A 19,020-nucleotide genomic window follows, 5' to 3' on the forward strand; every position below is an offset into this window, starting at 1 on the left:
AAGGCCGCGCAATTGCGGGTTCTGGTAGAATGTCCCAGCAACTCTCAGAGAAGCACTGGTTACATATGGAACGGAGTGTGGCCGGAAGATCCATCTGGCATTTGGCCTGGAAACCCAAGGCGGATTGGCCCAGGAATGCCTATATCAGCACTCCTACCAGCACGGTCTTGAAAGTCTGGGATACGGTCAGTTGCGATGATCGCTGGACCACTTTCCCGTCCCCGTTTACACCTATTCACTTCAATCCGTCCTTACCCCCGGCAATGCGGGAAGGATCTTTCGAGCTGTGGAGAGAGGGAGGGTGTAGAGCTCTCACTCACTTATTCCATGGGGCAACGCCCCTCACCTTTCAGAATTGTATGCGGGACTATGGAGTCCCGCCCACGGAACGCTTTCACCACCTTCAGCTCCTGCATTGGGCAACATCGTCGGGAGTGCTTGATGCAGCCACACGGCCGTTGACGTCCTTTGAGGCGTTTATCCTACGTGCGTCATCCATGAAGGGGACGATCTCCTTCCTCTATAGGTTACTACTGGACACTGTGGTATTTCCGCGCCCTCGCTACATGGAACAGTGGGAGGGCCTCCTGGGTAGAGACATCCCTGATTGCGAATGGAAGAGTTTGTGGCGGGACATAAAGGCACATAACCACTCGATGGACCTCAGAGAAGCTCACTTGAAGCTTATGTTTGATTGGTACCTCTACCCGTCCAACCTGCATCGGATATTCCCATCCTCTTCTGACAGGTGCTGGCGGGGATGTGGTATGTTGGGAGACTTCCGCCATATATGGTGGGACTGCCCCACCATTCAGCCGTTCTGGTCTGAGATTCTGTCCCACATCAAGGATGTGGTGGGTTACCCGATCCCGGAGTCCATGGACTATGTCCTGTTGGGACTCCGGGATCCCTTGCTGGAGCATCAGACCAGGGCCGACAAACGTATCATTTGGCTATGTTTAGGAGCGGCTAAGTTGACGTTAGCGGCAGCTTGGAAGAAACCGACTGCACCGGCGGTTTCGCTATGGCTTGCGAGGTTATGGCGGTTACTAAGTCTGGAGAGAGTGTCCGATATATTTTTGGGTAACTTTAAAAATTTCTTGTTTCAATGGGGGCCCCTAGTCCGGTTTCTGTCTCGAGGCCTCCCATCTGCAGTTTGTCCTTCCGCACTACGTACCCTTCACCTTTTTCAAATATAACCAGCTGGATTGTATGGCAGCTTGATAGGATTGAGAGAATGTTTGCCACCACCGGGGGAGGGAGTGGGGGGGGGAGGAGGGGGGGAATGGGGGGGTTTAGGTTGGGGGTTGTTAGTTCTTTCTTGTTGTGACACCACCTGGCGCCTGGAGATGGACTATGGTAGACTCACATGCAGTTGCATCCCCTGGTTGGGAGTGTCCTCCTAGTTGGAACTGCCGCCCCCTGTGGTGAGTTCGCGGTCCATTTGATCGGGGATTTGCTTCCGAGTATGCCGCTGACACTGGTGTACACTGACTCCTACACCAGTATTGAAGATCATATATGCTATCTCCCCATATTCATTGTACTGGCGTTCTCCAGCACCCCCTGTGTGGGGATGATTGATACCTGTCGCCTGTGTTTTCTTCCTTTTTTCTTTCTCTTCTCCCCTTCTTCCCCTTCCCTATGCTCTTACTTCGGAAAAATCAATAAAAAACAAATTTGAAAAAAAAAAGGGTGCTGTGACACTCTGAAAATGTTCTTGTTTCTACCAGCTTGAATCAACCAGGGGCGTGCTGCTGCTTGGGCCCAGGGGAAGGCTTGCCTCCCTGGGCCCTGCCCAGCCCCTGGATGCCTGATGGACTTTCCTTTGTTGGGAGCTGCTTGCTCATCTTTGCTGTCCAGGACTTCTTGGGACCCTTTTACCCTGTTGGAGTGAGGCCCCTTTTGCTTATAGCGCCTGGAAGCGCGTTTATTTGATTTTGTGTCTCGAGCCTCTCTGGGCCCTTAGTAAATCACTAAGGGCCCAGAGAGGCTCGAGGCGCCCCTTTGTAAATACGAGCCTGCGAGGCTCGGAGGGGCATTTCTTTCAGAGTCCTGCGAGAGGGACTCCATCGTTAGGGGCATTCTTTCTTCGAGCCAGAGAGTCTCTTGAGTGCCATCCTGTGATTCAGAGCCCCGAGGCTCTTGAGGGCCTTTCTGTTGTTTAGAGCCACGAGGCTCTTGGGGTCACGAGTGTTTTGGCCCCCTTGTGTTCTTGAGCCCACGAGGCTCCAACGTTGGCATCCACATTGCTTACAACTGCCCAGCAGTTGCTACGTTTAGGACCCTGACATTTGGGACTGCCACAGGTTGTGGCTTACGTGATTTCTATGTATTAGCTTGTTCCTTACACCTCTGAATGTGTAGTTTATGCATCATGTGTTATCCTGTGCTGCACCTCTGAATGTGTTGATTATGCGTCATGTGCCTTGTTCCCTACACCTCTGAATGTTGTGATGCATCATGTGTAATGTGTTCATGCTTATACCCCTACAGGTATTGTGATACTTAGGTGGTTGTTTTCTCCTAGTACAGGTGGTGCTAGTGAAGCCCAGGTTCCCTGCGTAATATTCTCCTAAGGTGGTTAGGGTTGCGTAGGTGGTACTTACCTGGTACCAGTAGTTACTGGTTGTGCGCTAAAGTGATTATTATTCTATGATCTACAACGTGCTATTTCTAACAGTATTTCTAGTTCTAAAAGTGATGATTGCTGACAGTGGTCCAGGTGGCCCTGTCTTGTACATATCCCTTGTGAATATTGCCCGTGCCAGTTGGCACAATGTATATTGTGTGATTACTATCTGATGTGTTTTTGACAATACAAAAGTATTTTTATATAACCTGGTGTGGAGTTCCTTTTGTGGTGTGCCTAGGATGTTGTTGCTGTTGTGTGCGTGCGCAAATGCTTTACACATTGCCTCCGGGATAAGCCTGTCTGCTCGTGCCAAGCTACCAAGGGGGTGAGCAGGGGTTATCTTGGCGTGTGATTCCCTTGCGTTGACTAGAATGGTGGTTTCTGCCTGGCTTTGGCGTAAGCCTTAGCCAACCAGAAATCCCAGTTCTAACACCACTCAACTACTGAAATTGCAGGAAGTGGCCTGAGCACGGGCCACCGCAAAATTTTCTGCTACACCGGGGGCATTGTAAGGACCGTTGGGGGAACGGAGTGGAGCCTCGACGGAGGTCTCTGATCCCCGCATGTTTCAGATGTGTTTCTTGCCCCATCATAGCTGTCAGCTTGCCTACTATTCGAGGGCATTGTTGTTTGGGACATCTCGGGGTAAAACCTCGCTGGAGGCCCCTGCTTCTCACATTGGGCAGTAGAGTCCCTGTTTGAGTATCAGAGGATCCCACATTTTTGCTGTAGTAGGAGGGCAGGTGGCCCAGGAACCTACATAGGGAAGGACGGCTGCCTTAGCAGTAATGTTGGTGTGATGCTCTGACGTTCTGATGTACTGTGTGCCATCTAGGGGTAGTTACCCCATTGTCCTATGATTCCATGATGTGTGCACCGCAGCAAATATTTACTATGGTAATGCTGGCTTTGTTCGGTGATCTCCCTAATGTGTCTACGTGCACCACTGTTGGCATCTAGGCCCAGCCCTATTGAGCTTTTGCTTAGGGTGCAGTTTTACCACTACAGGGCATGATATGATGGTTGATGCATAATGTGTTTTATGCGTACAGTAATGATGCATAATGTGTTTGTGCCCAATGTGATTTAGGCGTAATATGGTTTAGGCCTAATGAGATGCATAAAGTGGTTTATGCTGATGGTGATGCAGATATAATGTGTTTATGTTAAAAGTGATAATGCTTAGTTCATCATGGTGCCAGTAGTTACTGGATGTGTTTTATGTTTATGACCTACTTTCCGATGGTTCTGACCGTGGCCCGATTGGCCTGGTTCTGTATATAATCCCCTGTAAATATTGCCTAGTGCCAGTTGGCACAGTGTATATTATGTGATTACGTTTCTAATGTGTTTATGACAGGCTATTTTTTATATAACCTTGTGTGAAGTTCCTTTTGTGGTGTGCCTAGTGTGTTGCGCAAACGCTTTACACATTGCCTCTGAGATAAGCCTGACTGCTCTCGCCAAGCTACCAAGGGGGTGAGCAGGGGTTATCCTCAGTGTGTAACTCCCTTGCCCTGACTAGAGTGGTGGTTTCTGCCTGGTTTTGGCGCAAGCCTTAGCCAACCAGAAATCCCATTTCTAACAACAGTTTATCAACAAGCAAGCCGGATTAAGGGTCTCGTGGGAGGGACATCTGAGGACTGCATCCGCAGCGATGTCTGCGTGAAGTCCGGTAGGGTGCTGTTTCATATCAAGAGATCCGCTGTTTGCACGGTAACGTTTGGTGGTGCAGACGAGGCAGTGCTACTGGCCGAGGTGACGGATTCAGGGTCCATAGTCTATATCTTGAGGGAGCGGGAGGGACAAAGGGGAGTGGTGCTCGATTGCCATAAGTGACGCATCAGATAACATGCGCTGCTGCTGGTCCCGCACCTGCACTGGGGAGCGGTCCCCCTCTGCGCATGATTTCACCTGCCCCCGATCATGCTATTGCCCCAGATGCTGTTTCTTCCCCAGTCCAGATTGCTGATTCGGCGTGGTAAAGGCAGTGGACTAATAGAGGCGCTATTCCACCTAGTCCCATGCGTCTGCGGACTCCGTGAAAAAATAGCTGATCTGATTAGCTATCACTCTGAGTTTCACTGGGTACAACAGTGAGTATGTGAGACAACAGAATCGAAGGTCCTCAACAAGGGACTAGGCTTCGTGCCCACTGCGGCCCTTGATAAATTCAAACTACACTGCGAACTGGCTTCTTTTTTCAGAAAACTCAAGCTAAAAGCATTTTTTGAAAAAACTAACACGGATGACTCAACTGAGACCTTCAATGAAACAGGACTTAGACTGCGATCAACATTCATACCACCACCGCACTCTGTCCCGGTAGAAATTAACACTTTTGAGCAAGCAGTGTTCAACGATATAGAATCCATGACAGTCACCTCGCAGTTCCATAATAACAGCAGAGCTGAGAACAAAGCAGTGTCTGACTTAAAAACTGACGACACCATAATAATCAAACCAGCGGACAAAGGCGGAGGCCTTGTTCTAATGGACAAAAGCGATTACGATGCAGAGTGTAGACGCCTGCTAGGGGATACCAAGAATTACCTAGCACTCCAAACGGACCCGACAGAAGACCTACGCATCGAAATCATAAACTTGGTAGAAACAGCAGAGGCTACGGGTCACATCTCGAAACAGGAAGCAGACTACTTGAGCAAAACAGAAGGCAAGATCCCGTACTTTTATGTGGTCCCTAAGATGCACAAAGGCAAGATCCCACCTCCTGGTAGACCGATCGTATCAGGCATAGGTTCACTACTGGAACCTCTGTCAAGGTTTTGTGACTTTTTTCTTAAAACCATCGTACAAGGTACATCGACATATCTGAGGGACACAAAGAGCCTACTAACACTCTTGGAAAACATCAAAATGGAAGAAGACTCTATCCTCATAAGCTTTGACATAGAAAGCCTTTATACCAACATACCACAAGATGCTACCATAAATGTGTTGAGGAAAACACTAGACAACTCCACATGGGATCACCGCACTCCTAAAGAATTCATCATAGAGTGCGCAACCCTTGCCCTCAAAAGAAACTTCTTTGAATATGAGGGTTCCCTGTACCTCCAAATAGGGGGTACATCTATGGGCAGTGTTTTTGCCCCTAGTGTAGCGGGTCTCTACGTGTATGATTTCGAGCAAAAATTCATTCTGGCAGCTGATAATCCCTATATTGACCACATCAAGTTCTGGCGACGATACATAGACGATGTCTTTACTATCTGGCAAGGGCCACAAGATACACTAATGTCATTCGTAACCTGGCTCAACAACTACGATTCACACACTGCATAGACAAAGACAAGATGGTCTTCCTGGACATCGAAATCCAGAGAGAGAACGACAGTCTAACATCAAAGACGCACTTCAAGCCAACAGCTAAAAACAACCTGCTGAGGTAGGACAGCTTTCATCCCCGCCCCCTTAGGGAAAACTTACCCTATGGTCAGTATCTCCGATTAAGAAGGAATTGTAGCAAACTGTCTGACTATAAAAACCAGGCGGAAGACCTCACAAAGAAACTAACCAATCGAGGCTACCCACAAAAAATCACCAATAAATGTCAGAAAAGAGCAAGGAATCAACCCCGACAAGCCTTACTCGAGGAAACAACTAAAAACAACGATACCATCCCACTCACTTGTGTCACTACGTACAATGCAGTATCGAACCAGGTGAGCAGGAGTATCAAAAAACATTGGTCCATACTCAACACGGGTAACCACAAATGGGACAAACCGCTTTTTTCTTATAAGAAAGCACGCAGTCTCAAAGACAGTCTGGTCAATACTAGACCTAAGAAAACAATGACCACCGCCAATCCCAGCATCACAGAAATATGGGGACTTCCACCAGTAACGGGACACTCAAGATGTGGGGACTGCAGTGTCTGTCACCTCACCAACAACACCAAGACCCTGAACCTTGAAGATGGAAAAGTGTGGGAGCAGAGGTCACATACCAACTGCAACAGTCATAACGTCGTATATTTTATCAAATGCTCCTGTGGCAAACCTTATATAGGAATGACCACACGCAAAGTGAAGCAACGTATATCAGAACATCGCAGCACGATCAGATGCAGGAAAAACAACACAAGCCTCACGGATCATTTCCTAACAGAGCATCACACCCCCAATGATATCAGGTGGACCGTGATTGAACAAATCCAACCGGGTCCAAATGCACAAACACGCCTCTTTGAGAAGGAACAACGGTGGATTTATAGACTTTCCACCCATAAGACAGGTCTTAATGACAATATTCCATGGGCATCTGTATTAAAATAATACCCGCATACCCCACTCTATGAATCACTGAGTCTTCCCTTTATCCATCTGTCTGCCCCCACTTGACATCCTTTTCAGGTCCCCCTGGAACATCAACTCCCTTGATGTGTCCTTTACCCTCATTCTATCACTACTAACATCAGTAGTGATCAAGGCACCAGTGCTTCACTTGGATTACTATCCCAGGGCATAGCTTCGGGCAACAACAGCCCCTCTTCCACTCCAAAACCCACCCTCCCCGCCCTCCGTGTGTCGTATTGTCCATTGCGCATATCTGCAGGACTCGACATCATCACTTTTAATCACTGAGGGCTTAAGGCATAAAATCGTCATTTGCCCATGCATCTTACACCCTACAAAAATCGGTGACAGTCCTACCTAGACCATCATACCCACGTCATGACGCCGCCCGGCGCTCGTAGCCCCTCCCATTGCCGTAACGTAACCACGCCCATCCCGGAAGCGGCAAACATTTGATTACTGAGTCCGTCCCGCACGGCATCACTAGCAGAGCAGAGGACGGTAGAAGTAGGTTAACGGCCTGTTTCTTCACCAACAAACTGTAAGTAGACATCTTTCCCTACAGATATCCTGACACCCTGTCGGGGATCCCTTCGCAACGTATTACGTGATCGAGTGAGGCACATCCCACGCCGCTAGACATGTAAACGCGTCTCTCACCCACTCATATTCTAACATTACAGAATATGTTTCCTTTGTGTGAAGAGCCTACCCCCTGCCCGCCGAAGCATTTGAGAGCCTACAATTAAGTAAGCCATCCGTTCTCACGCCATGCAGCTTCTATGTACTTCTATGTGTTACATGTGTGTTAGTCTTGTATGTTACTTAAAAACAATGGCATAATTTGCACTGCCGATTTTCGAAATCACTATACCTGGACATACTGAATGTAAGGACTGGGTATCACGAATGAAATTTTATGCGGAAGTATGCACCATTGTGAATATTTACGAGTGCGATAAAAGTAATGCATGTAGCAATGCACGCACCTATTGATAAGTATATGTGTCCTTGTAATAACCCCCACGGACACTCAATCATCACATAATTTGATCGCATGGAGGGCTTCAAACCTCATTGGCATGAAATACGAAAGCACAGAGACACATCACGACGTAGCAGGATAGTAAGCATGATCATACCTGATATTTGTTTACTCTTTTTCTTCCCCACAGGTCTCTCTTTTTTCTTATGCTCGTCCACTTTGACTGAGCGTTTATACTACTGGCCATTTGCCATTAGGTACACAGGGGTTCTGGATAGGGTGCACCTTTTAGGGGGCCCATACCGTCCGTCTCCCTGTTTTTTGGTCCTGAGGAATACCGGGTACTTACCCATTTGGTAGAAACATGTTGACCAACCCACAAAGACACATATAGAGATACTCTGGTCTTAACTTCCCTACCAGTATCTCGCCATTACTTTTTCTTCACCCCAGAAAGGATGTTCTCCAAAACTGCACCAGTAAGGAATAGTCTGGGAAAGTAACAGGCATTTTCATAATGTAGTGGACCTGTGCTCATCTTCGGCCCCTAGTAGAGTCCAGACTGCCCAATAATGTCCTTGGGTTCTGGGGCCCTTAGCATTGCTCAATGGGCCGTCACCTCATCTGTGCCGGCCCCCCTATGGGCTGCTGCCACTCAGCAAAGGCCTGCCATCTCCCGGCTCATCACCCGCAGGAGAGGCAAGCCACGCCGCATCAGAGAGAGGCCACCCTCAGCTGTGACACTGCTGCAGCAGCCCACACAGGCACACCCAGGCTGCAACAGCTATGCCCAGATCAGGACTGCAAAAAGGCCTCCTGTTTCTCGGGGAGCGCCCATCCCCATATTTTTTCACTCTGGCTTGGCAAGGCACACCGAGTCTCCTTTAATGTCCTGCTTGCCTCTCTGCCAGCAGCAGAAGTGCTGGTGGCCCGATGGCAGGAGGATGAGGAACGGATCATGGGTCGGGGCACAGAGCTGCCTTAGCTCGCGTCCAACATCTTGCAGCACTCAGCCACACCCATAGGGCTTTTTGATGATAACATTATTACCTTCTTCCATTGAATTTTCTGTGATTCCCTTGCAGTACTTGTGGTCAAATCAGGCGGTGTGACTCACTGTGAGTGTTGCTTTGAGTATATTTGTCCCTATTTGGATTATGGTAATACCCCGGTAGATGTGGGTACATAATTTCAAGCCATTTACCGATTTGTAGGTGTTTTTTCTATTTGCATATGTATCCCTGTGACTGTCCCTGAATTTCCTTCCCACATTGTAGTGAATAATCCATATTTTCCAGCCACCCCCTCGCTACTCCCACATACACACCTAAAACATAGGACTAGTCATATAGATCTATACTCATACATATGAACTGCATCTGTGAATATGTGACATTTTAGTATAGTACTTCTATTTCACATACTTAAATGCCTTTTCGGAATTTGGCTCCTTGCATTCATTAGTGTGTGTGTGTGTGTGTGTGTGAGATTGTGTGTGTGTGTTAGTTACGCATACCAATGTTTTTAAAGTAATCACTCTAGGATGCTACACGGAGAGGCATGTAATGACTGACATCGACTCACTCATCTCTCCACACACACTTATCTTTTTCATTCAGAGAAGAGGATATCTTACATTTCCTGAAAATGATTGGCATGGAATTAATGGTTAAGCTTTACCCATAATATTTTTTCGTGGAAAAAAATATATTTTCTTTTTGCGAATCATGCCAATCTTCCTACAGTCGGATACTATTTTCACGGTTATGCATTTGTTTTCTAATTTAAATCGGCGAATATTGTATTCATTTCGGCTCTATATAAAGGTGTATTGGTCATTAAAGATACTTAGAGCACATAAATAGAAGTTCCTGAGCCGCCCAATAAATCTCGTTGACAGATGGAAACCAAGGGTGAGTTGCTTGAATCAATGGCTTCCCCATTTCCCTATTACTTTCTGCTCTGCTTCAATTAGCAAGCAAAGTACACGGCACCAAAGCCATAACTCATTCCCTTCTTACAAAGGAAACAATATCTTGGTCGATAGCCCAGAGGGGAATCCTGTTAGTACTGGTTAAAATAAAGTGCTTGTGCGCCCAAGAAGTGAAACCCGAGGCTCCCTTCACGCAGGCCTTTGTAGATGGGAAGAGGTTTCCTTGTGAGTGAAATGGGAGATTACAAGAGCTGTCCAGTGCAGCCTTTGTAATGTGTAAAGTAAGCCAGGGGGGATCCGATCCCGCAGCTGCTGTGACGGCGAGACACGCGAGCAGCCCACGTGATTAATTTAGGCTATTTATTAATTGCCATTCTTCATCTTGAATATTGATGGTAAAAAGTTCTGCCACAGTGCTGCGGCTTTTTCCATGTCGGTTACATAGCCTGAGATGTGACTGAGAAGAAAGATGAGGCCACATGTATCAACATTAGGAATAGCGATTACCGAATTGCGATTTCCTGTGAATCGCAATTAACTAATTACTACTCCTAATGTATGAAACTATAAGAGTTTCATTTAGGGATTCCTAGGGGGTCGCAAATCAACCTAACTCATTAATATTAATGAGGAAGGTTGCAAATTGCGACCCCCCCCCCCCCCCCCAAGGAAGCGCTAAACTCACGGGGATGGTGGCCGGTTGGGGTCAGCAGACTATTATGTCTGTGATTGCTTTTCGATAAAATAATGTAAAAATGTTTTTAAAATGCAGCCAGTTTTACTTAAAGGAAAATGGGTTGCATTTAATAAAGAAAACCAAAAGGTTTTCTCTTCATTTTTTTAAGAGCAGGCAGTGATCTGTGGGAGCACTGCCTGCTTTCAAAAACGTTCTCACCACCATTCCCAAAGAGGAAGGCGTCTGGAGACCCTAGCCTAAGCAATTTCGATGGTTTGAACCATAAACAGGGCCGGACTGGCTACCGGGCAGTTTGGAATGCTGCCGAGCTGCTGCCTGATTTAACAGCAGTGGAGGCTAATTTAGTCTATGGAGACCTGCATGTCCTGCGAAATACTGAAAGCAAAACGAATTTCGTTTAGCTCACGCAGGTCCCCATTAATGAAATCATCCCCCAGCTCAGCAGCATTCCTTACTGCCCGGTAGCCAGTCCGGCCCTGACCATAAAACCATGCACACAAATACTGAAACAAGCATTCATCAAACAAATAGACAAATGATGAAGTATATTTTCCAAAATGTTTACATATGAAAAGAATATTTTGCATGTTGGCGATTTTCTAAATTCTGTTGAGGGCACCCATCATTCAGATATACTTTTTGATGCACTTACACTGCTGTCACATAGCAACCTCAAGATAACATCTTAATTATAGCCTCCAATTTTCAATTTCTCCACATTAGCAGAATGTGTTTTTGCTTATTTTATAACCTTTATTAAACTGTTAATATTATCTAAGTGATCACATCACTCCTGATTATGAGATGCAGACCCCTGGGAATCCTCAGACCATGGGTTAAGAACAGCTATAAAAACTTTTCAGTAGCTTCAGCTGCATCCTTGCTCATTGCCAACTGTGGAGGGAAGAACATACTCAACACCATTAATACAAATATTTTCCTATGGGGAAAATACAGATTTTACTCAAAACAAATTTTTCGATCTGGCTGCACATGCTTAACGTGTTGCGTATGTTTTGTGAAACAACATATTATACCTGCTGTTTTGGTCATTTAGTTTGAGATCGAACACATAGCCGCTGGTGACGTGGAAATGCATATGTAGAGCATGACCTTTAGATTTGCTTTGGGTCAGTTTGTGTAAAATAGATCTGTTTTCCAATAATGGCAAGCTTGCTTCCTCGTTCGACTTCCAAATATTCAACTGTCTCAGTTGTATGTTGAGGCAATACACAAATAGATCACTCTCCCACTCACTTGGATTGAAAACCCATGGCCCATTTTTCAGTCATGATGTGATGGGTATGACCAGACACTTCGACTCAAGTAGTGTCTCACTGATGAGATCCAATTGAGCTGAACCTGGTAGAGTTTTTTTCTTTTTTACAGTGGCAAAATGGCTCTTTAAAGAAATAGACCTTGACCCTTTCAAGGAATCCTTTCTCCCCCAGCCCCCACTGATAGGAAATCACAAGTGGAATTGGACTATGGAATGCTCCATTGTCCAATAATCTGAACTCCAGATTTCTGGAAATACAGTCAGGCAATCAATTAGCAGCAGGGAGATCAAGAGGAGACACATAAAGGAGCTAAGCAACCCAAAAGACTTCAATGCTGGGGGCTATGGAAAGGACTGGCGAATCTTCCTTCAAATGGGCCAGACGTGACCTAGTTACCTGGAGTTTACCCTTAGGATTAACTGCATGTCTGATCCGTTCCGCTTGGGGGTATCACTCTTATCAGGTGTATCCTTTTCTCACCCCTAATAAGGGCAGGGTAATTGTAATACATATTCACTATGTGCATAGTTTCACTTATTGAATGATGCACAGTGTGATAGCACTAATAGAGCTATGTACCCAGTAAGTAGGCTTTAGGTCCTGGGTGGGACTGTGCTCCTCTGTTCAGTGATAAGACAGTCAACATGGATTTCGATACAGAACCCTTCCACTAACAAAGGTAAACAGAACTGTACAAGAAAAATTAACACTATCTTGAGGCAGACGTAAAGTTTGAAAAAAGTTATCTTTTTTTAACCTTTTCCTACTTTTCAAGTATGCTGTACTGCATAGCACACATACTAAATGGGAAAAGCGTAAAGCTATGCCTGAGCATAATAGTTTATACTGAAAGGGTACCCCTCCAGTACAAAACCTATGCTTGACATAACGGACACACCCTTGATGTGGACACCTTTGCACTATGGAGCAAGAGAGTGCATTGGCACAAGGCATTCCAAAGTATGGCAGCTCAGGAGGAAACAGAAACAGTGCAATATCTTAGTATATATGGCGCTGTTCTACTCTCACCCTTTCACACAAAGTAGTGCTGCATGAAAATTTATTAAATCTGCTCCAGGGAATTCCAAACCTCTTGCCATTACGGTGGTCTTTGTACATAAGGCGACTTATAGCAGTGTGAAAGCATGGCTGTTCTTCGAATAGGACGGTTGTGTTGTGGTCTGGATATGTAAGCAAAGTATCGTAAGACCAAGTATGGTGCCTAAAAAACTCAGTACCACAATCAACTAATAAAGAATTATGAAAGAAACCCAGTCACAAAAATGTAGATAAAGTGGGGCACATTTGTGTATGACAGTCTTTTTTTTGCTTTGTTGCTGTTTGAATTCGAAGACTTAAGGTGGAATCCTATCTGTTCACTATGCATACCGTAAAGACACATAAGCTGCAATGTTCCTGGTGGCAACATTTCTGCATTCCCCTATATGGGGCTCAGATTATGGCCATCTGAATTTACTAAGGTCCTTTACATGACTGAATGGACTACAGTTCCAGCTTTCACCTATCTGCATTGTCACTAATTAACAAGCTGATGCTGTGTAAGCACCAGGAACTGCAGAAATAAAGTGCAGCTGGGAGGGTGACTAATTTACAAACAGCTTAGGAAGGAGATGCATTTGACACTGAGAATTCTGTTTCATTAAATTTTGATTCATGTTTTGCAGGTATTATTGACAGTCACTGCGCACAAGAGCAGCGACAAGTTGTGGCTGTGACGGGCGATGGAACAAATGACGGACCCGCTCTAAAGAAAGCTGATGTGGGCTTTGCAATGGTATGTCACAAGTAAAGATCCAATGGTAGTAGTTGTCTGATGGTTCAAAAGGTTGTATGGTTCTTTGGTTTCTAGGATTTTAGAGCACTCTATCATTGCTTATCTTGATGAAAGCTTGTAGATTTCTTGGATCTCCTAAACAAAGTAAGCATATCCTCAGTTGTTTAGTGTTCTTTCCAAACAAGTAAATGCATGTAGGCAATTTACTATTATTTCTGGGGATAATCTTATTACTTTAATAACTGTTTGCTAAGCGTCTATAGGGCAATTGTAACATACTTTGCCACCATCTATATTCTATTTTTGATTCCTGTCTCATGTGAGAAATTTAAATTTCATTGCCCAAGAGATTTCAGACTTAATAGGTTTTACTTTGAGAATGCTGGTTACAAAGTATTTCATAAGGGTATCATATCCACCAACTTTATTGAGCGAGGTGCTATGGTTGGTCTACCTGCTTACTACTGTCTCCTAACTCAACGTGCTTTCTTTCATGTAACATAATGGCATTTTATATTAGACTAGGCAGTTTAATAGATTATTAGGAAATAATGTCTCACCCGTCATGCCCCTGCATCGTGCATTTAATTTAAAATCCTGACATTCATGGACAAGAACACAATAGTAGAATTTCACCTACCTCTGACTAAGCTTTAAACCTTCAATTGATCAGGCATTGGTGGGTAAACTCACCATGTTTGCTGATTAATGTCCCAAGAAATCAAGTGACAAAAAATTTATATTAGAAATACATTATTGTGGTGGGTGGGCACAGTAACGTGTCTTCTCTAAAATATAATCATAAAATCCCAATCACTTTCTAAAATATTCTAACCTAGACAAATATCTGTAAACGTTATGATTTTGTTTAAAACAAATAACTAGTATATGAAATAAAACTACATAATTCTAGTATATCTTATATGCCTATTTGAATCACAAAATCTTGAAAAATATTGTTGTAAGAAAGCGCCCCTTTTTGCATGGTCACCCTAATTTCTTTGGACTGATGGTGCTGTTTTCTTTACTATTTGGATTGAGACACTGCTAATAAGGTCCCAATGCATGTTCTCTGACCACTAAAATATGGTAAAAGGGATTAACTCCTAATTGACAAATTTAAATAAATATCACTCGTTAACAGCAGACATTATTGTGCCATTTATTAGTGCAACAGAGGAAAATATTGCTACAGGCCTACCTTTGTAGCCTGATGTCTGCAGTTTAAACCTACAGCCCGACCTGTCACAATAACCATTTCCACAAAAGAAAAACCTTCCTTTTACCTATTAATAAGTCACTCCTTTCTAGACCTTGTGGCCTGCAAGGTGGAGTGCATGGTGAAAAAGTGGGACATGTAAATTTGACGGTGCCATGTCATTACAGTGCCAACTTCCCCGAAACGTGTTTTCACTGTGAAACTCTATGCAGACAACTATAGTGCAGATTAAGATAATCATTTTGATATCTTGGGTTTCGGACTAGCTAGAAAATGGTTCAGCCATTATTTGTAATACATATTCAAATTCAACTTAATGGTGTAGGTAGCTTTTCAAAAAAATATTTAAGAAAAAGCAACCTTTAGAAATGTACCTTTTCCCTGCCTGAAGTTACAGGGAGCTAATTTGCATCAGCAACAGTAGTTGCCCACCAGTGTTTGATTTCAATGAGGTGTGGAAACTTCTCCCAGAGACGGGACAATGTCTTAGGTCTAATAACAGGGCAGCCCGAGACCAATGCAGGAAAAGCAGCTTGTTAGGTTCAAGAACCACATCAATAGGGACATTGGTTAGGCCTACCCACTCACAGTTAAGTGTAAGGTGAGACCTGAGCAAAGGAAGGCCTTTGTTCTTTATGCCTTCAATTACCGGTTAGGCACCATGCAAGTGGGATGCGGAGCTGGTCCCAGAACCAGTTTGGTATCCAGTTTGGTATAGCTTAAAAGGAGAGGACTACTCATATCACAGAACACAAAACTGGTGTATCTACAGGCTCCCAATAGGGGTAGAAGGCTTGTGCCTTCTTGGAGCTCTCCTAGAATAACACACCCTGGGCCAGTTTGTAGTAAACTGCAGAAAGTGCTAAAAATGTACTTCGAAATGCTTCACAAATTTTCTCTAATTTAAGCCTGCCTGCTTTGTGCCATTTCTGCTGGAGCTTGAGCTCAGGTTTAACCCCTTCCGTGCGTGGGTTATTCCCCCGCTGTGCTGGGGAGCGGGGGGCGCGCGCAGCGCCCGCATGCTCATGACGAGCTCAGCTCGTCATGAGGTACGGCGCTCGTGTGCTCATGACGAGCTGAGCTCGTCATGAGCAGACCCGCTCCCGTGGAACGCTTAATAATTAAACGACAAAATGGGGTAAACCCAGTATCCCTATGAACCTGGGAAAGTAATCTGTATACACAACAATTGGTTCATTGGGAAACAAAAAATTACTTTTACTGTCTCATACACTGTGTAGACATTTGAAACACAAAACAGATTCCAAAGACCATCAAAGTATTTATGTACTGTTTTATAAATTTCAGTCATTCATAAATACTGATTTCATAAGTAAATCACAAAGAAGGCTGTACAAGAAAGTGATTAGTGCAAAAGGTGACTAAAAGTGCTCAGTGCTTACGGCGCAAAAGTGAAAAAGCTGTACAAATATTATATACAAGGGGGAAAAATAAATTAACGTGTGGTCTGTGCGTATCATACAATTATCAAACTGTACACCGTATTAATCAGTACTTAGTACATGATATCTATGCACGTAATCCACTTATTCGTCGACGTTTCGACCCTTAACAAGCAAACATTTGTAGTCAACAACGGGTCTTCATCAGGACTGTGGGGGACAGCAAACAGCCTTCGTTCAACCCAGTCAGGTTGAGGTGGAGGACGAGCTGTATTAAGCTGTTCTGTCGGTGGGGCTTAGAGTTCCGCCACGACTAACGATTTACTTTGAGGCTCATCAATATTGAAAGCCCATCTGGGTATGGAAGTGACTATTCTACCCAGTGGGATTCCGGAACTGGACAAGACTGGAGTTCCCAAGTTCGTAATCAAATTGAGCCGTATTAATCCGCTCTGTCGGTGTAGCGTGTGATTCCGCCCCGACAGATGTTCTAATTATAAGGCTCACCGAGGTTAGAACCCCAAACTGGGTGTGGAAAGGATGTTCCTCCCAGTGGGGTTCGAGGGTGGTTATAAACTGGAATGAACTGGCTCGCAATGGAGTGACTAAATCCTCACTTATCTGAAAGGTTTAATGGAGTAAACCAATGCTGTTTGCCGGGGAGAGAACTCTTCCTGGACGGCGCTGCTCACAAAACCTAGTACAGCAGGGGAATTATCCCCACATGCGAGCGTTCCATGGCTCATGACGAGCTGAGCTCGTCATGGGCACCAGAGCGCCGTGCCTCATGACGAGCTCAGCTCGTCATGAGCACCGAAGGGGTTAAGTTACTGGAACCCTGCCAAGGACTTCACTGGTTAGTGACTACTATCCACCCCAATTAATAAACCACGTTCCCACAATTATTGAACAATCTGTAGGCATTGCACCAGTTACATTAGCAACCCTAAAAAAGCACAGGTAGCCTTTTTGTGTAGTTGTTTTATATATGTGTACAAACGTATAACAATAATAACATGTAAACCTGTGATAATAGAAGAGTAGAGGGGTGCTAATGCCTGCCATATGGATTGCATTGAGGTGTCTTCTTATGTGTTTCTTCCAAGATTACAGCTGGTGCTATACACAATTCCTAAATGAATGAATGATTGAATAAATGAAAAAAGACACATTAACCCTTTTCTATGTTCCCTTTTCAGGGAATTGCTGGAACTGACGTTGCAAAAGAAGCCTCAGATATCATCTTGACTGATGATAATTTCAGTAGCATTGTGAAGGCAGTAATGTGGGGACGTAATGTCTATGACAGCATCTCTAAGTTCCTGCAGTTCCAGCTAACAGTCAATGTTGTGGCAGTGATTGTCGCCTTCACTGGAGCCTGCATTACACAGGTGAGATGGTTAAGTGAACTGCAAAATATTCAGCAGAGAATACATTCACCTTGGCAAATATGAAGTTGTTGGTTCAATGTGTCATAGGCATCAGGTGATGTAAACAATTCTGATAAAGAAACCAATTCAACCATATGAATGCTTTATTGTAGCATTGTGACCGGTTGCTGATGGAAATAACAGTTTTAAAGGGCTCTTCCCCAAGTTATAGCACCATGGCCTGAACTAATAACCAGCATTATGGCATTTAACAACGGTATTGCCCATGAAGAAGTACTATAAGGCTGTTAAAGGGATTGAACAGACCAATGGTACAGTATTTTAAATGAAATGGAAAAACAGACAAACATTGGAATGTTGGGTAAAGGGTTGTGCCATCTGTTATTGATCATCTGACACTTCATTGTCTTTGGTGGACCTAGCAACAGTTCAGTGATGTAATTGTGTTTATTAATGTCCCATATCTCTCTTATTACTTGGACTAGCATCTGTTTCTATAGGCTTGATGTACATGATACTAATATCTCACTAAATGCTAGTTTTTGCCCATTTGAGTATTTAAAAAAAAAAAGGATACCTAACTTTAGCAAATGTAGGCTTTGCAAAGGGAAAGTCAATCAGTGTATTTTATCAAATTTCAATTAATTCAAGTGTTAAGGTAGAATCAACATAGCCGAGGAATTCTTATGACTATCTAATGGTTAAAAATATACACAAAATGCAGAACCTAATTCACCAATGTTTTATCCCGGATTTTTTTATATCCCATTAATGTATGGAATTGAACCTTTCTTCGTTATTTGGAAAGTTGTGGTGAATGTTTGATTGCTTTTATGCAATCTGGTAGTAAGATTCTTCGTAAGCCACAAAATACTCACTTTATCCTAAATGGCCATTTATCTATGCCTACATATATGCCTATATCTATAGCTGAATTCATATTAATATATCAATATCTACCAAGCTCTGCAAATATATATAATTATAAATATATAACATATAGAAGATACATAAAAGATAACAATATTATATGGTCCTATATTTCTTCAAAGGGGTTCTGGTGGCATCATAAGTGATGTGGCTGAATGTCGGCTGGTTTCTAAATATCACCCAAACCCTGAGATGGCAATGAAGAACACTATAACATGCAATGTATGCAGCCCAAATCTATAACTGGTGGATTTAATCAGTTTTACACATTTGAACCTGAACTTAGTATCTCACTGTTGTGTGTATATATGAATTTGTATATATATATATATATATATATATATATATATATATATATATTACCTACTGGCGGTCGCCAGTAGGTAGTTATAGTTAGGATTGTTTTCCATAGGAAATCCGCAACATTCTA

The 19,020-nt window shown here is 44.0% G+C and overlaps 1 protein-coding gene across 5 annotated transcripts in view; it reads left to right on the plus strand.

Moving 5' to 3' along the window:
- The window catches only part of ATP2B2 (ATPase plasma membrane Ca2+ transporting 2), a 1,528,737-nt gene that overhangs the window by 1,383,979 nt on the left and 125,738 nt on the right, over window positions 1–19,020 (plus strand). For all 5 annotated transcript variants that reach the window (XM_078661398.1, XM_078661399.1, XM_078661400.1 and 2 more), the window contains 2 exons: window positions 13,538–13,647; window positions 17,469–17,660. In XM_078661398.1, coding sequence (XP_078517524.1) covers window positions 13,538–13,647; window positions 17,469–17,660 — 302 coding nt within the window. The remainder of the gene's footprint in view (window positions 1–13,537; window positions 13,648–17,468; window positions 17,661–19,020) is intronic.

The sequence above is a fragment of the Lissotriton helveticus genome, chromosome 9, assembly GCF_964261635.1.
Source record: "Lissotriton helveticus chromosome 9, aLisHel1.1, whole genome shotgun sequence".
NCBI classification, from domain to species: Eukaryota; Metazoa; Chordata; class Amphibia; order Caudata; family Salamandridae; genus Lissotriton; species Lissotriton helveticus.